This window comes from Gopherus flavomarginatus, chromosome 1 (genome assembly GCF_025201925.1).
Source record: "Gopherus flavomarginatus isolate rGopFla2 chromosome 1, rGopFla2.mat.asm, whole genome shotgun sequence".
Lineage (NCBI taxonomy): Eukaryota > Metazoa > Chordata > Testudines > Testudinidae > Gopherus > Gopherus flavomarginatus.
In genome coordinates, this window is record NC_066617.1 from 308,542,301 (window position 1) to 308,569,474 (window position 27,174).

General features: G+C 41.2%; 1 protein-coding gene across 5 annotated transcripts in view; it reads right to left on the bottom strand.

Annotated features, from left to right (window-relative positions):
- Window positions 1-27,174, bottom strand: part of VWA8 (von Willebrand factor A domain containing 8) — a 274,959-nt gene that overhangs the window by 12,280 nt on the left and 235,505 nt on the right. For all 5 annotated transcript variants that reach the window (XM_050946839.1, XM_050946858.1, XM_050946824.1 and 2 more), the window contains 5 exons: window positions 21,281-21,389; window positions 20,399-20,555; window positions 12,580-12,688; window positions 9,338-9,463; window positions 7,319-7,477 (listed from right to left, as the gene is read on the bottom strand). In XM_050946839.1, coding sequence (XP_050802796.1) covers window positions 7,319-7,477; window positions 9,338-9,463; window positions 12,580-12,688; window positions 20,399-20,555; window positions 21,281-21,389 — 660 coding nt within the window. The remainder of the gene's footprint in view (window positions 1-7,318; window positions 7,478-9,337; window positions 9,464-12,579; window positions 12,689-20,398; window positions 20,556-21,280; window positions 21,390-27,174) is intronic.

A 27,174-nucleotide genomic window follows, 5' to 3' on the forward strand; every position in this document is an offset into this window, starting at 1 on the left:
ACAGAAATTTAAAGGTACAGTGCCAAAACTGAAATCCCTGCAAGCTGCATGGAAACTTTTTAAAGACTCCATAAATAGAGGCTCAATTTAAATGTATATCCCAAATTTAAAAACATTGTAAGAGGACCAAAAAAGTGCCACCATGGCTAAACAATAAAAGTAAAAGAAGCAGTTAGAGGCAAAAAGGCATCCTTTAAAAAGTGGAAGTTAAATCCCAGTGAGGAAAATAGAAAGGACCATAAACTCTGGCAAATGAAGAGTAAAAATGTAATTAGGCAGGCCAAAAAAGAATGTGAAGAACAGCTAGCCAAAGACTCAACAGCAAAACAATGTTTAAGTACATCAGAAGCAGGAAGCCTGCTAAACAACCAATGGGGCCACTGAACGATTGAGACGCTGAAGGAGCACTTAAGAGAGGTAAGGCCACTGTGGAGAAATTATATGAATTCTTTGCATCAGTCTTTGTGGCTGAGGATGTGAGGGATATTTCCAAACTTGACAAATCTGAGGTACTGTCCCAGCTTGAGGTGTCATTAGAGGAGGTTTTCAAACAAACTGTTAAACAGCAATAAGTCACCAGGACCAGATAGTATTCACCCAAGAGTTCTGAAGGAACTCAAATGTGAAATTGCAGAACTAACTGTGGTATGTAATCTATCATTTTAATCATCTTCTGTAACAGCTGGCTGGAGGGTAGCTAATGTGAAACCAATTTAAAAAAAAAGACTCCAGAGGTGATTTCGGCAATTCCAGGCCAGTAAGCCTAAATTCAGTACCATGCAAATTAGTTGAAACTATAGTAAAGAACAGAATTATTAGACATACAGATTAACACCATTTGTTGGGGAAGAGTCAAAGGGAAACCATCTCTCACCAATCTACTAGAATTTTTTGAGGGGGTCAACAAGCATATGAATAAGGGGGATCCAGTGGATAAAGTGTACTTAGATTTTCAGAAGGCCTTTGACAAGGTCCCTCACCAATAGCTCTTCAGCAAAGTAAGCTGTCATGGGATCAGAGGGAAAGTCCTCTTATGGATCAATAAGCGGTTAAAAGATTGGAAACAGAGGGTAGGATTAAATGGTCAATTTTCAGAATGGAGAGAGGTAAATAGTAGTGTCCCCCAAGAGTCTGTACTGGGACCAGTCCTATTCAACATATTCAAAAATGGTCTGGAAAAAGGGGTAAACAGGGAGGTGGCAAAATTTGCATATGATACAAAACTACTCAAGATAGTTAAGTCCAAAGCAGACTGTGCAGAGTTACAAAGGGATCTCACAAAACTGGATGTCTAGGCAACAAAATGGCAGATGAAATTCAATGTTGATAAATGCAAAGTAATGCACATTGGAAAACATAATCCTAACTATACATATAAAATGTAAAAAAGGGTCTAAATTAGCTGTTACCACTCAAGAAAGAGATTTTCGAGTAATTGCAGATAGTTCTCTGAAAACATCCACTCAATGTGCAGCAGCATTTAAATGATTAGGGGTATGGAACAGCTTCTATATGAGCACAGATTAGTAAGAGGCTGGGAATTTTCAGCTTGGAAAAAAGACGAGTAAAGGGGGATATGTTGGAGGTCTATAAAATCATGACTGGTGTGAACAAGACAAATAGAGAAGTGTTGTTTATTCCTTCTCATAACACAAGAACTAGGAGTCACTAAATTAAATTAATAGGCAGCAGATTTAAAACAAACAAAAGGAAGTATTTCTTCATACAACACACAGTCAACCTGTGGAACTCTTTGCCAGAGGATGTTGTGAAGGCCAAGACTATACCAGGGCTCAAAAAATAACTAAATAAATTCCTGGAGGAGAGATCCATCAATGGCTATTAGCCAGGATGAGCAGGGATGCAAAACTATGCTCTGAAGCAGGGGTCGGCAACCACTGGCATGCGGCTCATCAGGGTAGGCACCCGGTTGGGCTGGGACAGTTTGTTTACCTGCTGCATCAGCAGGTTCGGCCACTTGCGGCTTCCACTGGCCGCAGTTCACCGTCCCAGGCCAATGAGGGTGGCAAGAAGCTGCAGCCAGCACATCCCTCGTCCGTGCTGCTGCCCGCAGCCCCCATTGGCCTGGGACGGTGAACGACGGCCAGTGGGAGCCACGATCGGCTGAACCTGCCAACGCGGTAGGTGAACAAACTGGTTCAGCCCGTCAGAGTGCTTACCCTGGCGAGCCGTGTGCCAGAGGTTGCTCTGAAGTGTCCCTAGCCTCTGTTTGCCAGAGGCTGAGAATTGGTGACAGATGGTGGATCACTTGATGATTACCTGTTCTGTTCATCCCCTCTTAAGCATCTGGCATTGCCTACTGTGGGAAGACAGGATACTGTGCTAGATGGACTACTGGTCTGACCCAGTATGGTCGTTCTTATGTTCTCCTGAAAGCTGACTTACAGCCCATGTGTGTTACAGCACAAATCAAACAACCTAGTAATGCTTAAATTGGTGCAAACTTCATTGACGTAATTGATTATTGCACTACTTGGTGCTGAATTTTCTAATAGCATCAGATGCTCTGTGAAAGATTTTGCTTTATTAAAGCTCTAGGTATACAAACTGTAAAACACAAGTTTCCCTAAATATCATCTTTCAGTTCATTACTTTTCTTGAGACGTTAGTAAAAGTTCATTCCACTCTGCTGTTAAATACAGCATATACTGTGTTGTTGCTATTGTGCAATCCAGAAAGTGTGCGTGAAATGAGAAAAATTTCATCTTCCACTGCTGCTACCACACTCTGCACCAAAATGATGCTTTTTTTCAAAGCAATAGGGAAAAATGAAAGGCAATATGTGATGAATGGAAAATGTATTATGAATCAGACAGGCTTTTGCTGGAAGGGATACCTGCTTCCAAATCCCTTCCTGTTCTGGACAACACTAAATATACCCTTTAATATTTTTATTTAGCCTGCCACCTGCTTGACTTTAGAAAAGAAATTATGCTGCCAAGCATTACAAAACATTTCTCCTCTTTCCTCTTCCACTTCCATTTCAATGGCACTGCCTCTAACGTCAGCTTCTCAGCTGTGGCCTCCTGAATTGTGTATACAAAATGTGTAATGCTCCCTTTTAATATCACTATAAATCAAAAACTTAAGGATTTTTCCAACAATTATATAGCTTGTAGTTCATGGAACCATTTCTGAAGTTTTCTGAAACCCTCATAAACCTTTGCTGCGTAGTCTAATAACTAAGTTATGGCTCTTGATCTAAAACCACAGGACTTTGTACTCTATGTAAAGCACAGAACTAACTTCCATTTTAGGAGATACTGCATTTTGAAATAGGTTCAGCATATAAGATGGACAACACTAGAAAAGATGCTATAATAATTTCAAATCTGCAAAATGACTTTGTTATTATAATGTGTATCCTGCCATTTGCACGTATGAAAAGGGTAGATGGATATGCAGGTGCACCTTTTGCATGCACGATTTAGGAGTAGCCTTTAAATATTTGATCTCCTGGAATACAACACAATTAACAGTGGTAGTAACATTTATCAAAAGCCAACAAGGAGCTAAGCCACTTACAGGACAATTGGACACAGAATGATGCATGTTACCTTCCCCAAGAAACTTAGAATCTAAATAGACAGCAAAGAATGCATTGAGAGGCTTGGCAGAAGGTTCAGTGTTAGAACTTCATTCTCCTCTTTCTCACTCCTTTAATATGTTGAGTTAGAGGCTAAGTCCTTGTGAGATGCATGGAAGAGGTGATTTTGGAGGAGGAATTTAAAAGACGGCAGTTAATTTAGACCAACTGATTCCCTGATTGTAGAAAGAGTCTCCCTTCTCTCCCTCTCTGAACAAGGTTGTGCCTATGAGAATTGGAAACAAATAGTCACCATGGGCATAAAGGCGTATAGACAGACAAGAAATGTCCACTGTCACTCTTCTAACCTTAAATGGATCACTACCATATTGTCCGTCTTGGAGCAACCACACTGTACATTTTTAGTTCTTGCTCCATGGTAAGTAAAGTAGCAGAGGAAAAAAACATGTGAGTCTACTTCATTTATCATATAATCAATATCTCAGGCCCTAAAGACTAATATGACAACAAGGAAATCTTTGTCTCATGGGATGGTGACCAAAAGGGTAATATATAGTGAGAAAGTACAGCGAGGAAGGGGAAAAAAGTTCCCTGATTCAGTCCCCTTTTCAGCAGAGAACTAATTAAAGCACCAGAACAAAAAATGGGCATAGGCTGGGGAGTGGTTTTAAGCAGTCAAAAATAGAACTTTAATGACAGGAGAAGAGAATTTCAATATGTAATCAGTTTTGAATGTTTTTCTTATAATACTGCTTCACAGATCCACCACACCTCGCACCAGAAACTCCTAAAACCTTCTCTTAAATGGCTACTTCTCTGAGGGATTAGTCCAGTCGTTTTCAACCTTTTTTCATTTGCAGACTCCTAAAAAATTTCAGTTGGCAGTGCGGACCCCTTTGGAAATCTTAGACATAGTCTGTGAACCCCCAAGGACCACAGGTTTGAAAACCATTGCATTAGTCTACAACAAGAAGAGGTATCAGCAAGTATCTCCGAAGGTCAAAAAATTCTGTCAAACCAAGTTATGGGAAGGGCATGGGGAAAGGTGGTGGGAATCAGAGAGAAGAGAAGAGAAGAGAATGAGAGCCATTTGACTCTTGCCCCTAGATAAGTAAAGTAGCAGAGGGAAAAACTGTGTGTCTACTTCATTTATCATGTAATCAGTAAGTCAGGCTACAATTCCCAAATACTCTAAAGACTAGTCTGATAACAAGGAAGCCTTTGTCTCATGGAAGGGAGAAAAAAGGATAGTAATGTATGGGGGAAGCACAGTTAGCTCAACAGGAGCTCTGAGAACAACTGTGGCTGGGTGCACCCACTGCCCTAAAATTTCATGGGTCCAGGGCTCCCCCATTGACAACTTGGGTCAACTCTGCTGGTCAGTGCAATGCGAGGCCATATCCCCTCATTGGCAACTTTATAGAGAACCGCACTAGTGATAATACTGGTCTTCTGCAGACTGTATTCTGCAATTGTGTCAAGTCCTTATGAAGTAGCAGAGAGAGAAATGGAGAAAGAATAATATCTCACTTGCCCCCGGATAAGAATATCACCTAGGATGCTCTAATTCAAGATGGGTCCAGCTGATGCAGAGTCAGGGAGCTATATCTAGCTCCCTGATAGCTCCTTCATTCTCCTGTACTGAACAGAGATCTGATGCATGGAAGAACTGAGCTAAGGTCCAACTCAAGTGCAGCAGACATAATAGAAGAGGAGGATGCCTCCCTGGTGTGCAACAAATTTCCAATATCTTATCCACCGCTATTATGTTAAGTACAAAACGAGCCTTTCAGTTCTTTACAAGAGTGGCAATTTTCACAACTAATAATTGTGTTCCATTTTTGTATGACTGTTTTTAGAACCCTTAAGTTGGTTGTTAAAAGTGTGACAAATATTACAATTAACTACACTTTTATCTACTCATATGGCCAAATGTGGGGTTCGGCCTATGCATTAGGTGACATGCCCAGCCAACTGAAATTATTTCTGAATACGATGTGATGATCTGTAACCCACACAGAGGAATCTGAGATTTTTAAGGCCAAAAGAGAGCATTGTAATCATCTAGTCAGACTTCTTGCATAATAGAGGCAATAAAACCTTGTCCAGTAATTTCTGCATCAAGTCACCATTATTTCTGTTTGAGCTACAGCCTCTGTTTCAGAAAGACATCCAACCTTTAAATCTAGACTTCAGGTGACAGAGAATCCACCATATGCTTTGGAAAGTTGTTTCAATGGTTTATTGCTCTCACTTGTAAAAATGTGCACCTTATTTGTAGTCTGAATTTGCCTAATCTATTAGAAAAAGGTGTAACAAGATCCAATGGTTGCAAGCTGATGCTAATGAGCCATCTACTATCAGAAATCTCTTCTGTATATAGATCTCTTAAACTTCTTTTGGATAAAATGACTGAGCTTCTAAAATCTCTCACTATCATGCACATTCTCCAGACCCTGTACTCATTCTTGTAACTCTTTTCTGAACCCTTTCTTAATTTTCAACATCCTTTTGGAAGTGTGGACACCAGAACTGACAAAATATTCCAGTCGATTTTTATTGGTAAATGTCAGTAAATGTCAATTTCACCATAAGCACACAAACCCAGGGCACATTATCTCCTTTGATCGTAACTGAAATTTACGGATGGGCAAAATAAGAAAAATGCTGTTTGAGAACTTATTAGAGTTTGATTTAAAGATATTTACATTTTATATTTTGACATGTGATGCTGAAAATTTGTGTTTTAATAGTTATAAAGCTTTACTTTCTCAAATCTCAATGTCTGTCATAAATAATTGTCTGATCCCCCTATTTTCTGACACCCATAACTTCCCAGAACTGTGAACATTTAAATAGATAAAAATAGAAAAAATGCATAAAAATAAACACCGAATCTGTCAAAATTTTAAAAAGATTGAATTCCGCCAAGCCAATATGTAAATAAAAATGGATTGGCTGAGATAAGGACAGGATTTTTATTCATTCTGTTTAAAACTTTTCATATTTTGTTTTGATTAACACCTACTTTAAGTCATATGCCTGAATAGCTGGAAGAAAGGTCTTCATTAAATATCTGACACCTATACCCTTTCAACTAAGGGCTGAGTTCTCATGCTTTGGTTCTCCAAGAATGACCTCCAGCAAAACAGGAAACTCCAGACCTGGCATCCTTATTTCTAAGGTTAAGAATACTCTTTAGACCATATTTATATATCATAGAGAAGAAAAAGGGAGGACGCATATAGCTAATTTTTATTGCCTTTATCGGTTATCTGAAATGAGGTTTGGGTCTTATACTGGTCAGGGTGAGAAACAGACACTTTTCTTATGTTCAGATCATCAGAGCAGGATGGGGAATAATGGTGAGTGTAGGAGAGGGGAAGGACCTGGTTCTTCTTCCAGTATGTATGCATGGGTGTTTGAGCTCTGGTCACACAAAGGCTAGTCATGCTTGTGTGTGCATTGAGCTCATGGTGCCTATGTTTTATAGGCTTAAATATTTCTATTTAAAAAAAACATATTTCATAAACTGAATCATAATCTGCACTCATAGTGTTCAATGCTTCCTATCCATGGATTGGTATTATTTTCAGGCTGCTAGCAACAGATTTAATTAGTCTATATTTCCTCATATGGATGAATAATACTCTTTGGCTAGACAGAGTAACGAAATACTTTTTTCCACTGCCTGTATGCAGCCTGTGCAAGTAGTCATTACCACTAAACTCCTGGCCCAGCTATAGTTACCTTAAACTTGTGCTCGTAATTCTCAAAAGCTTCCATGACCATGCAGACAGCCTCCATAGAACGCTCCAGTCGACCATCTACCCCGTTAAAGCGGTACATGCTGCCAGAAACATCCACTACCAGACGCAAACGCTTAGGCTTCTGCTGAGGGCTACCAAGCTGCGAGAGAAAAGTACCAGAAAGAACTTTGTGAATGGGAAAGCTACAGTTTTGATAAGAACAGAACACTGTAAAAGGAGTTATCACACACTTTTTCAAAACACTAGAGAACAAAAACTCTGTCCTAGCAGGAAAGCTCTCTCTAGCAAGTTCAGATTATTTTAATAAAGGTGAACTTATTTGAATTTTTCTGACTAATAGTTGAGAAAAATTTATTTTAGATACCTGAATCCAGTCTCTCTCTTTTTCTCTGTTTTATATACTCAATGACTGGAAAAAAACCATGATAATTCCACACATTTATAAGGAAAATACCTTTGTTGCTAGATTTCTAATTAACAACAATTTATTACAATAAAAGGAATCTCAAATTTCCACTTTTTGCCAAGAGTCATAAGGGTAATGACTCCTTGAATGATGGTACTAAAGGGGACTTGTATAAGATTGTAAAGTTTGTCTGCTGAAGTTAATATCTTCCTAAAAATGTGTGAAGTCTTTTTCTGATTAACTCCTCAATTTTGTACATTCTGACTGTAAAGCTTTCCTCTGCCCTCCCCCCTAAATGTCTGTTTTAAAAACTTCTGGCATACTAGGTTCTGGAAAGGTATTTTATCCCACATGCAATGAGACAAGTCTGGATTCAAATGAAAGGCTATTAAAAGATGGTTTGGCAAAAAAACAAATATTTAAAATTATTATCTGTAACTGATTTCCAAATATTTCTCTTTCATTCAGCAACCATTTGAGAATTTTTAGTTGAGTTTCTTCTTTTTATTATTAATGCAAATGACTGCAATATCAACTCCCCCCTCCCCAATCCTATTGAAGCCTATGTTTATATATATTTAATTCAAAATGTAAAATTGCCTCCTTAGCATTTTCACTGGGTAAGCTCTTTCTATAATGTATTGAAAAATACAAAACCAGCACTTTGAAGAGTACTGTAAATTAGGATACTAAAGCTTTTCCCTTACTGAGCTCTGATGGATGGCTAGGCTGCATAAGCTGTTCAAAACAACAAATAGTGAGATCATGTAATATGAAAAATAAATTAGAGAGAGTTGTATCAAATACTGAGAAGAAAGCTATTCTAAATGATTGTTCATGTGTAAACATTAAATATTAAAATTAAAAATCTGCTATATTAAATCTGGCTATACAATACAATGGTGATCTTGTTTTCAAAGCTGGTCTTCCGCTTGTTCAGGGAAAGCCCCTGGTGGGCCGGGCCAGTTTGTTTCCTGCCACGTACGCAGGTTCAGCTGATCGCGGTTCGGGGCTGCGGGAAGGGCGGTCAGCACATCCCTCGGTCCGCGCCACTTCTGCAGCCCCCACTGGCCTGGAGTGGCGAACCGCAGCCAGTGAGAGCTGCGATTGTCCAAACCTGCGGATGCAGCAGGTAAACAAACCAGCCCGGCCCGCCAGGGGCTTTCCTTGAACAAGCGGCAGACTGGCTTTGAGAACCACTGATCTAGACAACTAGCCTTAAAGCTGATTTGTTGGTGTGTGTCAACTGGTTTCTTTTTCAATGACTCATATAATTCTAACAAAAATTTTTTCTGACGAAGGTCTAAAATTATGAGTAGTCATAAAATAGTAGATTTTTAAAAGTTTTTATTTAGGTTTTAATTATTCACTCATTTTCTCATTAATTTTATATCAGAATTGTTAATTTGCAAATCCAAAAACCTGAGTGTTGGAAGTTTTCTTATAGTATGATTAAGTGTGTTAGTGAGGAAAGACATGTGACAGTCATTTAATTTTATTTGAATTTGTTAACCATCTTTACTAGGCTAGCATAATGAAGCTCAAGGAACTAGAAAACTTGCTAGCTGCACCCATTATTTATGGAATACTCACTTCTGGCTCAAGCTCTCCCCGTCGTTTATAAATGGCTTTTTCTCCTGTTAGTCCATCAATTATTTTGGCATCATCTAGCTCTCCAATAGCTTGGTGTCTCAGCCATTGTCTTTCCTTACCCTTGGCCTACAAGAGAAAAGCATCCTTAATTCATTCAGTGCTGCTGGCACATTTCACACTGTTTAAGAGATACAGAACATGACACAGATATGGGTTTTCTTTGTAATTATCTGACAGCTCTGGCACAAGTTGGTGAAATCCGAACACATTTTCATAAATGCTGGGTATCTCTTGCTGAGAGACTAATTATTGCTGACAAAGAATACATTTTTCCCCACAATTTTTGTCACTTCTAAGCCTTTTCACATACAGAATTTGAAATACGGACCATGTAATCTTTGCATTTTAATTGCAAATATATTGGAAAATGGCACACAAATGAATCTATGTGGAAATCCATAGAGCTAGAGGGACAGGCACAACAGAAGTGTTTTCCATTCAGGTACTGTGAGAAAATGTATTGGATGACTAAAACAGAGGCAAAACTCAACAGTAGTACATAAAAATACCTACACTGAAGGAGAACCCTATCTAATGCGGATGACACAAAGCTGGGAGGTATTGCCAATACACAGAAGGACGGGGATATCATACAGGAAGATCTGGATGACCTTGTAAACTGGAGTAATAGTAATAGGATGAAATTTAATAGTGAAAAGTACAAGGTCATTCATTTAGGGATTAATAACAAGAATTTTTGTTATAAGCTGAGAATGCATCAGTTGGAAGTAACAGAGGAGGAGAAGGACCTTGGAATACTGGTTGATCACAGGACGACTATGAGCCGCCATTGTGATTATGGCTGTGAAAAAAGCTAATGCGGTCTTGGGATGCATCAGGCGAGGTATTTCCAGTAGAGATGAGGAGGTGTTAGTACCGTTATACCAGGCACTGGTGAGACCTCATCTGGAATACCATGTGCAGTTCTGGTCTCCCATGTTTAAGAAAGATTAATTCAAATTGCAACAGGTACAGAGAAGGGCTATAGGATGATCCAAGGAAAGGAAAACCTGTCTTATGAAAGGAGACTCAAAGAGCTTGGCTTGTTTAGCCTAACCAAAAGACGGCTGAGGGAAGATACAATTGTTCTCTATAAATATATCTGAGGGATAAATACCAGGGAGGGAAAGGAATTATTTAAGCTCAGTACCAGTGTGGACACAAAAACAAATGGATATAAACTGGCCATCAGGAAGTTTAGACTTGAAATTAGATGAAGGTTTCTAACCATCAGAGGAGTGAAGCTCTGGAATAGACTTCCAAGGGGAGCACTGGAGGCAAAAGACGTATCTGGCTTCAAGACTAAGCTTGATAAATTTATGGAAGGGATGGTATCATAGATTATTAGGGTTGGAAGGGACCTCAGGAGGTCATCTAGTCCAACTCCCTGCTCAAAGCAGGACCAATCCCCAGCTGGCCCTTTGAAAGACTGAACTCACAACCCTGGGTTTAGCAGGCCAATGCTCAAATCATTGAACTATCCCAGTATCAGAGGGATAGCTATGTTAGTCTGGATCTGTAAAAAAGCAACAGAGAGTCCTGTGGCACCTTTAAGACTAACAGATGTCATTTTCACAGATGTGTTTCAAGTGATGATAGCTTCTTCTTGAAGTATATTTGCTATTCTGATTATGCATTAATTAAAAGCATTTGAGTTGTAAATATCTTAAGGGAAAACCGAGTTGACATTGTTCTTTTCCTGCTAAATTTGAACTAGTTTCTTCTCCAAAATACTGCTAAATTATTTAGAATATTCAAATGACTATCCCTTCCACATAGAACTGCATACAGTTCCCATTCTATCTATACAGTAAAAACAAAACAAAAGCACCCAGAAGTGTTTTTAATGTATTTTGCAAATGCATGTGATGCTGTTAAAACAGAAAGAGAAAACTGTGCCTGAAAATTCTTAAGGAAAAAAAAACAATTTTTCCATAATGATTTTCAGTTGTTTTTATGTCAATAGAATGATGTCTTTAAAGGATTCATGACAAAGCAAGAGACAAGTAAACAAATATTAGGGTCTGAATAATATAAATAATGTCCACACATTATGCAATCATAGTAAGTTTAAATTTCCCTTTATTTCAAATGTAATTTGAAAAGTTATGAATTTGTATGTCTACTTATTGCAGTTACTTTCCAAAGTTAGAAAGTGATCGAGGATTTTTAAGGAGCTTATTTTTCAAAACCATAATTACACAGTAAAATTTGACCTAAAAGTGACACCACTTTTAATTGCACCACTGAATTTATATTCCTGAAATAAGGAATGTCTGTCTGATAATTTTACTAGTTCTATGTTTTCTCATCTCTACTGATAGCCCCAACCACTCCCATTAAAAATGTAAAATTTCTTTCCTTTTCCCCACTTTCTTCACTTTTATCTTGAAGTTAATATATTTGTTTTTGTTTACAGTGTTTGTGTACCAGCATTGCTGGAAGCTAGCACAGTTCTATGGTTAATTAACTGATGATACAGCAAACAAAGGCAATAAAGGACAAACGTTTTTGTTGGTTATATCCTACATAAAGAGAGCAGCTATTTTGATTTTTAAATGTGCCAATGAGAGGTTCTTTTTAAACTGAGTCAAATTTAAGCTTTATAAATTGAAGTTTTCTGCTACACACAGTTGGATGCCTGAAAAGCTATGACCAGGCAGGAGCCATGGGCCCCCTATGAAAATCTACCTTGTTCACACTTCTGAGCCACAGGGGGGCTCCAAGATAGAATCACGGACACGGAATGGGATCCATGCACTGTCACACACAACCTCCTCATCCCCTAATGTTTCTTTTCGCACTTGGTTTAATTGTGCTCCTAAACAAGTTATCCGTATGGTGAGCCGTGTGGGAATACTGATTGTTGGGTTGGCCAGAATACAGGTCCACTTTAATGCTGCTTTTGAAATGGTCACATATTCCTGTAAAAGCAGCAAAGAATCCTGTGGCACCTTACAGACTAACAGACGTATTGGAGCATGAGCTTTCGTGGGTGAATACCCACTTCGTCGGATGCATATTCCTGTGTTTGCCCTAATTGTATGTAGGATCTGAATTTGCTCTCGACTCCCAAAGATATTATTAATCAAATAGTGATATAATGTTAAAGAACAGTTGGCAATATTTTGGCCCTAATCTAGTGAGTTGACAGTTCCCTTTACCAATAAATCAAGTGTTACCTGCAGATTGTCTAAGATGATTCGGAGAGACTGAACTTGTCTTCGGACAGCTCCAGAGAACCTTTCGTAAGTAGATGCATCATATTCACTCATCTGGATCTCCTTTAATCTGAAGCAAGAAAGAGGCTAAAAAATTAAGAATGGAATCATGCAAAAATGCATCTAATCCATTTCTACAGGCAGGGGTAAACTTATTTGTTGATAATGGCTAAGTTCAAACAAGAATGGACAGACTTTGAAGAGTAGCAGCTGCTTTTATTGACTTCTGAAGAGACAGTTAATAACTGATGTCCACAAAGCCGCATCACATTTAAAAAGTATTAAGGGTATTAATCCTTTAGCAGTCTCAGATCCTTTTGTTTTAGCGATTAGGCTGCAAGTCATATATTTTAACAACTGTGATAAAATTACACAAGAGTTTGCTGGCTCAGGTGTTGCTATATGTACATAAAGGGAGTTGTTAGGGTGTGTATTTTTTACCTCATTTGCAATGCATTGTAAATATTCTGGGTAACCAACATTTACCAGAAAGATAAGGTCAAGTAGTGCTCTGCAAGTCTGTCCCCATAGACCTATAACTAGTTAGTACCTTTTAAACCCCCTCTACAAAACAAAGAAATCTCAGAACAAATGGAAAGTTTTGAACAAATGTTTAAAAGAATTCTCCTGATCAAAGAAGACAGAACACAGAGCTCAGTGTTGTTTGGAGGTCTAAATAGAGAATTATTTCTGAGCTGCTGATACTGGTATATATATTTTATACCATTCCCTGTAGGGCTGGTCTGCACACAGATGTTCTACTGCTTTATCTGTTTCTAACGCCTGGTCTACACTACGCATTTAAACCGATTTCAGCAGCATTAAACCGATTTAACGCTGTACCCGTCCACACAATGAGGCCCTTTAAATCGATATAAAGGGCTCTTTAAACCAGTTTCTGTACTCCTCCCCGACGAGAGGAGTAGCGCTGAAATCAGTATTACCATATCGGATCAGGGTTAGTGTGGCCGCAAATCGACGGTATTGGCCTCCGGGTGGTATCTCACAGTGCACCATTGTGACTGCTCTGGACAGCAATCCGAACTCAGATCCACTGGCCAGGTAAGCAGGAAAAGCCCCGCGAACTTTTGAATTTCATTTCCTGTTTGCCCAGCGTGGAGCTGTGATTAGCACGGGTGGCGATGCAGTCCCAAATCCAAAAAGAGCTCCAGCATGGACCGTACGTGAGATACTGGATCTGATAGCTGTATGGGGAGACAAATCTGTTCTATCACAGCTCCGTTACAGAAGACAAAATGAGAAAGCATTTGAAAAAATCTCCAGGCTATGATAGACAGAGGCCACAGCACAGTGCTGTGTGACAAGCATAACGGAAAGCCAAAGAATCAAATGGACGCTCATGGAGGGAGGGAGGGAGGGGGTACTGAGGACTCCAGCTATCCCACAGTCCCCGCAGTCTCCGAAAAGCATTTGCATTCTTGGCTGAGCTCCCAATGCCTGTAGGGTCAAACACATTGTCCGGGGTGTTTCAGGGTATATGTTGTCAATTTACCTCCCCTTCCCCCCCCCGCCCGTGAAAGAAAAGGGAAAAAAATCGTTTCTTGACTTTTTTATATGTCACCCTATGTCTACTGCATGCTGCTGGTAGACGCGGTGCTGCGGCAATGAATAGCAGCATCCTCTCCCCTCCTCTCCCTAGTAGCAGACGGTACAATATGACTGCTATCCATCGTCATCATCAGCCTGTGAGTGCTCCTGGCTGGCCTCAGGTGAGGTTGGCCAGGGGTGCCTGGGTAAAAATAGGAATGACTCCCTGTCATTCCCGGTAGATGGTACAGAACAGCTGGTAACCGTCCTCATCATAGCAACTGGGGGCTGAGTTCCATCAGCCCCCCCACCTTTCATGTCTAAAGAAAAGATTCTGTACTGCCTGGACTATCACAGCAGCGGGATGCTGGGCTCCTCTCCCCCCCACCATTTAATGTCCTGCCTGGACTATCATAGCAGCTGGAGGCTGCCTGCCCCTCATTTTATCTCACTAAAAAGTCAGTGTTTCTTATTCCTGCATTCTTTATTACTTCATCACACAAATGGGGGACACTGCTACGGCAGCCCAGAAAGGTTGGGGGAGGAGGGAATCAACGGGTGGGGTTGCTGTAGGGGCACCCCCCGTGAATGGCATGCAGCTCATCATTTCTGCAGGATCTGACACAGAGCAGCTGTGCTCTCTGGTTCTCTGATACACTGGTTCTCTAGTACACTTGCCCCATATTCTAGGCAGGACTGACTCTATTTTTAGATAAACCATAAAGGAGGGATTGACTTGGGGAGTCATTTCCATTTTTGTCTTTGCACCCCCGGCCGACCTCAGCTAAGGCCAGCCAGGAGCATCCATGACAGCAGCAGACGGTACAGAACGACTGACAACCGTCATCTCATCGCCATTTTACAATGGTACAGCAGACGGTACAGAACAAGTGGTAACCATCTCTGCTACCTTGCAATGGCAAATGAAGGCTGCTGTGTAGCACTGCAGTACCGCCTCTGTCAGCGGCATCCAGTACACATACGGTGACAGTGATAAAAGGCAAAACGGGCTCCATGGTTGCCATGCTATGGCATCTGCCAGGGCAATCCAGGGAAAAAGGGCGTGAAATGATTGTCTGCCGTTGCTTTCACGGAGGAAGGAATGAGTGACGACATTTACCCAGAATCACCTATGACACAGTTTTTGCACCATCATGCATTGGGATCTCAACCCAGAATTCCAATGGGCGGGGGAGACCGCGGGAACTATGGGATAGCTACGGGATACTTACCCACAGTGCAACGCTCCGGAAATCGATGCTACCCTCGGTACATGGACGCACACAGCCGAATTAATGTGCTTAGTGTGGCCGCATACACTCGACTTTATACAATCTGTTTTACAAACCCAGTTTATGTAAAATTGGAATAATGCTGTAGTGTAGACGTACCCTAAGAAAATACAGTGAAAGCAGTGCAATGCCCTACTGTGGATGCAGTTATACTGGTACAAAGGTATTTATATCTGTATAACTTATTTCCAGTAGAAGTACACCAGTACAACTGCATTCACTCCAGGAGGCTGCACTGCTTTAACAATATTGGTAGACTAGGCAAGGTAAAACTTAATTTGCTATTACAAGATACTTGCCTCAAGCATATTATATGGTAACATGAATTCTACAGATGAATTAGGGCTGAATCCAACTCGCAGTGAAAGCAATAGAAAGACTCCCATTGCCTTCAGTGGGAGCTGGATCAGTCCCTTAATGAATAATGTTGAAACATAAAGATTACAACTTTGTTTTCTTTACTATGACCTTAATGTTTTTCTACACTGAATTATACCCTTTGTGAGACAGTCATTACAGAAGATAATAGCTGGGAAGAGGCAAATTCTCAACATTGTGCAACGAGACAAAACAGGTGAGGTAAAATCTTCTATTGGACCAACTTCTGCTGTTGGAAAGGATAAGCTTTTAAGCTTCACAGAGCTCTTGTTCAGGTGTGGGGAAGGTAACCAGAGTGTCTAAGCTAAATACAAGTTGGGACAGATTGTAAAGCATAAGGGGCTCATATATGCTGAAAGAGACCACTTAAAATGAAATAGGCAGTTATTGGAGACGAGGGCATGTGTGATGTGATAAGCCATAAAACTAGTCTCTGCTGAGTCCAGGCTTTTTAGTGTGTAGCAGAATTATCTTGTCTCTCTCATATCCTGGGACCAACACGGCTACTGCAAACAACACTGCGCACTAGCATTTACCTTGGTGACTTCTGGAATCTGAGTTTAATACCTTAACACCACAGAAAAAATGTACCTCCTAAATATTAAACTAAAGATCAGGTTTTTATAGTAGTCTATGTGCTGTTGTATTAATTTAAATGCAATAAATGGGCCAAAAGTGTTAACATAATCCATCCAACATTAAACAGTGTTAAAGGTCTGAAGTTTGGTATACAGAGACCTCAGCCTGCCCAGTATAATGGCAAACATACCATTAAAAATCCTTTTAACCTTTGAAATGTAAAGTATTAAGTAAGGCTTTCATTTTAACAACAATTCTTGCTCCCTTTCCCTTCAGCTGGACAGAGTTTTTAGAAGGAAAATTCCCACTGTTTGAGAGTCTCTTGGAAGGTAAAAACTATCCTTCTGAGGAAAAGAGAAGTTAGTTGAGATGAGCTAGAGCTGTGGTTGTTACTGCTGTTTTAAAGTCAAATACCATTTCATCTCAGGTGGTGTTTGGGACACAGCTGGGATTCAGCTGGAATCAAATCTTAAATTAAACATAAATTTTAAAACAAAGTTTTGTTTGAAACTAACTTTGAAAATAATTGTTTGTTGGCCGAAGTGTCATCATCTGAGAGAGTCCCACACTGGGATGGAATAAATGGGCCAAGGTGTGAACATAACTGTCCAACATTAAATAGTGTTAAATCCTTGTTCTATCTTCCTTTAGCCGGAGAGTTTTAGAAGGAAAAAAAGCCCGTTTGACGGTCTCTAAGATGGTACCGAAGATGGTAAATCTGTCCTTTTGAGGAAAAGAGAAGAAGTTAGTTGACATGAGCTGGAGCTGTCTGTTTCTGTGGCTGCTGCTAAAGTCTGGTAGATCTTGTTTCACCTCAGGTGGGTTTGGGATTCAGCTGGAGCTGGTAGGGGTGGTGATGTCATCTGAACACCCTCTGCCTCAGTTTGCTCAGGACACCTCAGAATTAGGACAAAGCTGGTCCAGGGTTTCAGGACATGGTGGGGGAGGCGGTCATGATAGAGAAGCTCGCTCCAGTAGTCTCCATCTGGTTCTTCTCTATTCTACCCACCCAAAGTCTTTCTTTAAGAACTCACAAAGGGAATAGTGGGTGGAACAGCCCATCCCCTCATTATTTTGTCCACCAGTTAAGCATAATATCAGACACACCAATTCTGGTTCATTAATTTCCAGTTCCATATATTCTGTTTTTACCAACAATGAATTTAACAGTCCTTTAACAATACGAGTAGGCCCTTCGTTTAGACTAATTCAACTTTTCTATCTCCTTTTTGTATTTTTTCCCATCAGCATTAGTTAGTATAGGTTATTGTGATATCTTGTGAACTTTCACATACTTTTTACAGTTGAGCTCACAATGAGAGTAAATTTATAGGCCCAATTATCACAACAGTGACCATCCACTAAGAAAGTCTGCCTGCCAGAAGTAGCTTGATTACACTACAGTTAACATTCACAGTCCCTCCAAATATTTACAAAGGTTTGTCTCAAATGTCAAGGTGGATGCTAAATGAAAAATGATACAATCAGCAGACTGCAGTCTATTAGTTTGATGTCTACAGTTACAGTTGTGCTGTACCATTTATCCTCTCCCTACAGAGGGGGATTATACTGCAAGATTAATAAGAAAATCACAGTGCTTAGTTTAGAATTAAAAACAGTTCAACAAAAGAGCTGAAGTTTTGCATAAGTTGTCTGATCTTTGAGAGCTCAAAAAACACATTGTGCTTAGAGGCATGGCTGAACAGTATGATCACATTACACATAAAAATGCACCATGTGTTATTTTAGTTATGATGAAATCTGGAAATAATATGACAGCTTGTACCAGCTTTCTGAAAAAATCTCTTGTAAGGTGTGAGGAACTCTTGGGATTCTAGAAGTTGAAGTTGGTGTGGAGAGTAGCAGAATAAACAGAGGCAACTTTTATTCAACTGATAATGTCAGTGATTTGACATGTTTTCCATAGCCAGTAGTATTCAGGCAGGAAATTTCAGGAATGATAATTTTAAATCCAAGCCTCCCCCTCAGAACTGCTAAACAGGCTGCAGTGTATTTAAGTATCCTTTCAGATAATTACATATAAACAGTGAATCTTGCTGCTGACCCGCTCTCAAAAAACAACAACAACAACAACAAAACAGGCCCACTCCTTTATTGGGATGGTGGGGTTTTACAGGAGATTTGTACCCCACTTTAACTCCCTAGCTGCTTCTATCATTGAATTATAAAAGGGTAAGCCAGACAAAGTAGTCTGGATGAAACAATGTCAAACAGCTTTCTGTGAACTGAAGGAAACCCTAAGCAAAGATCCAGTGCTGGTAAACCCAAACTTTGACAAACCCTTTATGGTCTTCACAGATACTGCAGACACTGTGTTGATGCAGACTAATGCTTAGGAAGAGAGACATCCAGTTGCACAGCTGAGTACAAAACTGCTCCCCAGGGAAAAGAAGTATGGAACTATTGAAAAGTAATGTCTTGCAACTATGTGGGCTCGTAAGAGTATGTATGGAAGAAGAGCTGTATGGGTGGCACTTTACTGTATATGGATTGCATGCCTGGCTCAATCACATGAAAGATTCTAATGCTAGGTTGTTATGGAGTCTAACCCTCCATAATTATGATTATGGAAATAATTCACATTAAGGGGAATGCAAATATTATTGCTGATGTGTTGTCCCAAGGAAGGGCTTTAACCCCTATTCACTTTTGTTGCCCTCGGTTGGACTCTCTCCAATTCTTTTGTTTTCCATGATCATTTTCTGTGCAGCTCTCACATAGTGTTTATATTTTCTTTATGTTAACTGCTTTGAATTAATTGTCAAACCCTTTGATGATCACAGAACCCTACGGACAATTTGGTAATAAAATACTGCTGAAAATAAAGTTTTGAGCTGAGTGTTAAAGAGCTAAATTGTTAATTAAACAAAAATCTAGTGAATCAACAGTGCAGTGCACATTCTACATTTAATACCCCCAAGAAAAACAATAATACATTTTAAAAATATATCTGCGTAAGCAATTGGCATTCCCACCCTGCTTAAATAACAGCAAATGTCAGTTCCTGATGGAGCTTCTCCAGAACTGGGTTGTTTCTAAAATTTTACTCTCCATCTAGTAGTTCCCTCTGTCTCAGCAACACTCTCAAACTGTCTTATAGCCTGGGCAGGAAATAATAGAACCCACTTGGTCTGGCTGCCAATATGAGTCAGCAGAAGAACTCTGCATCTTTATGCAATGTATCCCAGTTTGACACCAGTGGTGAGTCAGCAGAAAAGTGCTGAATTTCTATGCACGGTCTTAGAACCTGGCAGATACTACACATCATGCTAATTCTGGCAAGAACTCTGGTTCTCTTAAGAATGTTTTCTGAGTTATGACAATTTATATGTGCCAAAGACTTGGCCCTAGATCCTTTAAAAATAAGCCATTTTGCTTTTAAAGGATCATTTTCAAAGCAGTTTAAAGGGAATGTTTGCTGGATACTGAAGGTTTACAGTGGTGTATTTTTACCATCTGTATATAATCTGAATTCTTCATAATTTAAATGAGAATTTGTATATGATTATGACATTTTCCTAAGAGTAGGAGAATTTACATCAATGACCTGGGCAAATTCTCACTCAGGTAATTACAAACTGCCCACACAAATCACCCTATCATGTTAACAGTGTGGTTTCAATGAGATATAGTTTTCTTCACTTCCTGTTTTAAACTATTAAACAGTATGGAGGTGTACTGTTAAACAGCTGTGATTGCTGTTTGCAGTGTTGTTGTAGCCATGCAGATCCCAGGATGTTAGAGAGTCAAGGTGGGTGAAGTGATATCTGTTATTGGACCAACTTCTATTGGTGAGAGAGAGAAGCTTTTGAGCATACAGAGCTCTTCTGTGATTATTGTAATTTCATCTAAACAATTTCAGCCATCTTTTGTTATAATGCTTCCATACAGCTATTCTTCTTGGCAAGGTGGGGAGGTTGTGGGGGGCAAAATGGAGAATGAAATAAAATTTGAATACTAACCTCTGTTTAAAGGCCTTTTCACCCATCTCCCTTGCAGCTCTCTTCACCTCCTCAGGAACAGCATCTTTCTCAGCCTGAGATATCTGGTAAACTTTGTGGCCAGCATCCAGTCTATAGGGCCCACCTTTGCCGCCCAGCCCTGCAGTGTCTCTCCCACCTAGAATAGATGATATGAAAATCAAGAATGTGTCACAACAATCACATAAATCTTCCTCTTTTAAAACCTCCACTATCACCCTAATGCGTGTAAAAATGTGTAAAAAGTTTCCATGAGTCCCATAGAAAATACTTTATTTGCATCTGCAAATAACCGTGTACTTTCAAAAGTGAAGCAATACCATGGTAAAGCAAAATTCTGACTCCAGTTTTATACTGTTTTGCGATCAAAATAAGGCTCTTTATTCTTCAAAGGTGAAATTCACTCCTGTGCAGAGAGCTTACACTCCACTTAACTCTTACTTTAAGTCCTCAAAGCTATTAGCCCTTAAAACTATAAACTTTGGTTACTGTAAACTAACAGTGTAACTCCAGAATTTGTTGATTGTATGCCTATAGTTCTCACTACTGTGTATAGTGTGACTGTTGTCATATCATTCAGAATTCAGAATTAGGAGACACTGAACTCTTTGTATGGATAGAATCAAACCTTAACCAAATGTAAGAAATAACGATTTCTAACATCTACTTGCCTGATCCTGGGTATCTATGTTTATTCTTAAGAACTTTTTGCCTTCCACAAAATGCATTCAGTATGGATTAAAAACTGTCAGCAGGAAAATAATTTAACGATAAAAGACTTTTGAAATTTAGAACTGCCACCAAAGTTATCTGAGACATCCTTCAAAGACTCACGCAAATCATGAGAAGACATTGAATGCCAACCTGTTCCACCAGCCCAGGTGTTTCCGCCAACATGAGGCATGTTGTCTGGATCTGTCTTTCCATGCTTAGGGGAGCTCACTTCCAAACCACTGTCTCTCTCAATGGTTATCTGTGAAAATAAAAAGAAAGTAAGTTGAAAATATCTCATATTATAATACCCAGCATGAATTCTATGACCATCCTGACAGCATGATAATACATTGTGTCCTACTTAGAAGCCATAGGCCAAGAGTGAATGCAAGAGATGTATTATTTTATAGGCCAATAAATACAAAGCATGTAAAAAAAATAGCTGTGAGGAGAAAGGTCAAAGCTGCACAGGCTCTTAGAATACTGCAAACCAACCAAACCACGGAGCAGTCTTGGGACTTGTACACACTAGGAAAAAAGGTGTTTATTTAAAATGTGATAACTAACACTTTTAAAATCCGAACACAGATAGGGTAAGAAATAGTTTTAACAAGTGTTGGTTGGCTGAGGTGAAGCTGAGGGGGTCACCTCAACCAGGTAATATGTTAAAACTACAACTCAGTGACCTGTTTCAAGATGCCAGCTTCAAAGACCTGAAGGCTGACCTCCTCTCTTCACTCACAATTAGCAAATTTCCTGCATCTCTCTACCAACATGCTTGAACCCTGTTCTTAAATAAAAGATTAGTTCAAGTTACACGCTCATTTAATCCTTGGCCTCTCTGCCAAGACTGCCAACAATGGTGATGTTTGTAATGGTGGTTTTGTGATATGCACACCTGTCCACTGGGGGCTGAACTTTGTCCACAGCTCAATGGACATACAAAATACCAAACAGCTGTCTGCTGGTAATGACAGCATCAAATTGGAGACATTTAGGTAAGAGAATGACTCTCCATTACTGCTCCTCTGAGTCATCTAGTGACTCAATTCCTAATGTATACATTTTCTTTATAGTAATAATTCTGTATAAATTAATGCTATTTACTGTTACTTGACACAGAACTAACGGTAACATTGATCAATCTTCTATGAATGAACTCCTCCCGCCCATATACATATTTTACATTTATTTTACTGTAAAATTGATGCATTCTGAGAGTACACAATTTTACAGTCTATTAAGAAACAGGTTCTCTGGCCTTAGCAGGGTTTCCTTCAGAGCTGCAGAATAATTTAATCCCTGAACTCACTGTGTGCTACAGGCTCAACACAACACTGAGAGGAATTCTACACATTCCTATGATCTGAAAACATGTTATAAAAACAGTGTACTGGCAACCATTCAAAGAATATTTTTATTCATCCTTACATTATTTGTATTAATTCATAAAGGTACAATACACCTTCTGTGAAACATCTCATCAATGTGAAATAAAGGTAAATAAAGATCTAATCTGATAAATATAATTAATTTAATATTTGCATACTCATTTTGCCTTCTTCTGCAGCGTGGGGCACAGGTCACTTGCTGGAGGATTCTCTGCACCTAGAGGTCTTTAAACCACGATTTGAGGACTTCAATAACTCAGACATAGGTTAGGGGTTTGTTATACGAGTGGGTGGGTGAGATTCTGTGGTCTGCGTTGTGCAGGAGGTCAGACTAGATCAGGGGTTGGCAACCTTTCAGAAGTAGTGTGCTGAGTCTTCATTTATTCACTCTAATTTAAGGTTTCGTGTGCTGGTAATACATTTTAACATTTTTTAGAAGGTCTCTCTCTATAAGTCTAAACTATTGTTGTATGTAAAGTAAACAAGTTTTTAAAAATGTTTAAAAAGCTTCATTTAAAATTAAATTAAAATGCAGATCTTATCAGTTTAGTGCAGTGGTTCTTAACCTGGGGTGCACGTATCCCCTGGGGCAGGGCTAGTACAAGGATATTTTGTCACCTAGGTGAAACTTCCACCTTGCACATCGGTTTATTGAGGGGCAAATCCCCAACGAGCCTTTATAGACCCCAGGGGCCAGCTGTACCCAGGGGCTGCTCCCCAGACCAGGTTCCCCCCTCCCACTCCCTGAATGCCCCTGGAGGGTGCACAGCCCTCTGTGAGCACACCCAACCCCACCCAGGTGGCCCCCACCCCGAGTATGCTCACTGGCTTTGCCGGGCTTGGGCCACTGCAGCAGCTCGGCAGGGAGGAGCCACCTTCCGGAGGCACCAGAGAGCCAGAGAGTCCCGCTTGCAGCAGCAGCAAGCCCCAGCCATGGAGGAGCCGGCGTGCTGCAGGGGGGCAGCAGCCCTGCAAAGGTGATAGTGGCACCACTAGCAGGGAGCAGCTGTACCCCCTCGCCCTGGCTGCGGCCTGGCACATGCCCAGGGGCGCCTGTAGGCTGCAGTGGATGTATGTGGGCGCCAGCCCCCATGCGCCCCTGGTTCCTCCCTCGCCTAGGGTTACCATATTTCAACAATCAAAGAAGAGGGGAGAGCCCTGCCCTAGCCCCCATCCACTCCCTCCCACTTCCTACAGAACCCCCAACCCCCCTGCTCCTTGTCCCCTAACTACTCCCTCCTGGAACCCCTGCCCCTAACTGCCTCCCAGAACCCCACTCCCTACCTAAGCCTCCCTGCTCCTTGTCCCCTGACTGCCCCCTCCTGAGACCCCCCCCACCCTAACTGCCCCCTAGGGCCCTACCCCCTACCTGTCCCCTGACTGCCCCAACCCTTATGAACACCCCCGCCCCCAAACAGACCCCCGGGGACTCCCACGCCCCATTCAACCACTTCCCACCCCCTGAAAGGACCCCCAGAACCGCCGACCCATCCAACCCTCCCCCTGCTCCCTGACTGCCCCCCAAGACTCCCCTTACCATGCCCATGCCGATCAGACCCTGGCTCCACGTACAGTTTTGCCTCCACGTGGAGTGCTGAGGCAGCGGGGGGGAGGGAGCTGCCGGGGGGGGGAGCTGCGGCAGGGGCAGCGGTGACGGCTCACGCTCCCGGGAACTGCAGAACCCGAGCTCGTTGAGGGCGCAGCCGAGGGGTGTTCCTGCCTGGGCTGCGGCGCAGTGCCCCCTCTGGGGGGGGGCTCCTGCAGTGGATGCATGCAGGCAGCAAGTTTCATGCACCCCCCCGGTTCCTCCCTCGCAGCGCTCGGGCTCTGCAGCTCCTGGGAGTGTGAGCTGCTGCCACTGCCCCTTCCACAGCAGGCTCAGGGCCCCGTGCCCCGGTACCTCACACTTCCGGGGGGGCGCACCTGCTCTTAGTCTGGGGTCCCAGCCGTCGGACCCACTTCACTCAGCCGGCCGCGCGCGCTGAGCGGGGCTGGCGGCTGGGACCCCAGCTGGCAGCCGCGTGCCAGGCAAAATTGGCTCGCGTGCCAAAGGTGGCACGCGTGTCATAGGTTGCCAACCCCTGGACTAGATGATCACAATGGTCCATTCTGACCTTAAAGTCTATGAGTCTAACAGACTTTCAAAAGCACACCATAGTGTTTTGTCCTTATTTCAATGGGCTGTATAATTTTTTTTTTAAGTGGGTGCCTTTAGGGATAAAATAAACAGTATTTTTTAATATAACTGCTTGACTAGCATTTTAAACATACCAAAGTCACTAGGTACACCAAAATTGCTTAGTTTATTTAAAAAAAGAAATGAATGTAGGCCTCACAAGATGTAATGAAAATATTTATTCTTTAAAAAGAAACTAAAAACATGGGAAATTCGCTGCACTTTGGCCTTCATGGACCCTTTCTCTATTGAAAAATAAACAAAAATCCTACAAAGGGAAGCTTTATGGAGATTATTTTGCTGTATTTAGTGACATTCGGCTGGGACTTTATTTTTCCATTGAGCAAAGTTCAGAAAGTGGTGATTATTTTGAAAGACAGCCATTTTTGACATATTACTATTGGAAAATTATAGTTTGAGACAGAATTGTGTACTAGGTCGTGTTTACAATTTTAAAATTAACATAAAATTATAAAGCCCTTTTTTGTCAGCATAAGCTGTATTGACCCACTTTTCAAGTGCAGACCTATCCTTACACTCTGTGGTAATTTAATTAATACATCAGCTTTTCCTAATAATTTGGCACCCCTATTGCTCTTATTTTGATTAGCAATCTGTCTTATTGCTCTTAACCACAGCAAAATATTCAATATTAGTTTATTTTTTGTTAAAAAATGAAAACAAAACAAAAAAAAAGGGAGAGAAAGAAAGAGTGAGTGAGAGGTTGAGAATTAGTCATAGTTTAGCAACTTGCCCTTACTATGTTCTTTATATTTAATTAGCAGATGTTTTTGTTTGAATATTTGGAATATTCAAAGTGCTTTATAGAACAACAGAGATGTGTATTTCAGGTCACCAAACTGTTACAGTGGCCTGGACACATGGATCAAAAAGGAGGGCTGAATAAAAGATGAAAACACGACTATGGACTTGAGCAACTGGGAATATTAAAAGCAGCAAAGAATCCTGTGGCACCTTATAGACTAATAGACGTTTTGGAGCATGAGCTTTCGTGGGTGAATACCCACTTCTTCAGATGCATGTGGTGGAAATTTCCAGGGGCAGGTATATATATGCTAGCAAGCAAGCTAGAGATAACGAGGTCAGTTCAATCAGGGAGGATGAGGCCCTGTTCTAGCAGTTGAGGTGTGAAAACCAAGAGAGGAGAAAACTGGTTCTGTAGTTGGCAAGCCATTCACAGTCTTTGTTGAATCCTGAGCTGATGGTGTCAAATTTGCAGATGAACTGAAGCTCAGCAGTTTCTCTTTGAAGTCTGGTCCTGAAGTTTTTTTGCTGCAGGATGGCCACCTTAAGGTCTGCAATAGTGTGGCCAGGGAGGTTGAAGTGCTCTCCTACAGGTTTTTGTATATTGCCATTCCTAATGTCTGATTTGTGTCCATTTATCCTTTTCCATAGAGACTGTCCAGTTTGGCCGATGTACATAGCAGAGGGGCATTGCTGGCATATGATGGCGTATATTACATTGGTGGATGTGCAGGTAAATGAACCAGTGATGGTGTGGCTGATCTGGTTAGGTCCTGTGATGGTGTCGCTGGTGTAGATATGTGGGCAGAGTTGGCATCGAGGTTTGTTGCATGGATTGGTTCCTGAGCTAGAGTTATTATGGTGCGGTGTGCGGTTACTGGTAAGAATATGTTTCAGGTTGGCAGGTTGTCTGTGGGCAAGGACTGGCCTGCCACCCAAGGCCTGTGAAAGTGTGGGATCATTGTCCAGGATGGGTTGTAGATCCTTGATGATGCATTGGAGGGGTTTTAGCTGGGGGCTGTATGTGATGGCCAGTGGAGTCCTGTTGGTTTCTTTCTTGGGTTTGTCTTGCAGTAGGAGGCTTCTGGGTACACGTCTGGCTCTGCTGATCTGTTTCCTTATTTCCTCGTGTGGGTACTGTAGTTTTGAGAATGCTTGGTGGAGATTTTGTAGGTGTTGGTCTCTGTCTGAGGGGTTAGAGCAGATGCGGTTGTACCTCAGTGCTTGGCTGTAGACAATGGATCGTGTGATGTGTCCTGCCACATGGGGCAACAACCGTGGTACCTCTAACCCACCCAGCAATATCGTCAATCTATCCAACTACACACTCAGCCCAGAAGAAAAGTCTGTCCTATCTCGGCGACTCTCTTTCTGCCCTGCCACCCCCACCAACATGATACAGTTCTGTGGCGATCTGGAAGCCTACTTTCGCCGTCTCCGACTCAAAGAATACTTCCAGGACAACACTGAACAGTGCACTGATACACAGGTGACCTCCCACCAACAGCACAAGAAGAAGAACTCCACATGGACTCCTCCTGAGGGTCGAAATGACAGTCTGGACCTATACATTGAATGCTTCCGCCGGCGCGCACAGGCAGAAATCGTGGAACAACAACATCGCTTGCCTCACAACCTAAGTCGTGCAGAACGCAGTGCCATGCACAGCCTCAGAAACCACCCTGACATTATCATCAAAGAGGCGGATAAAG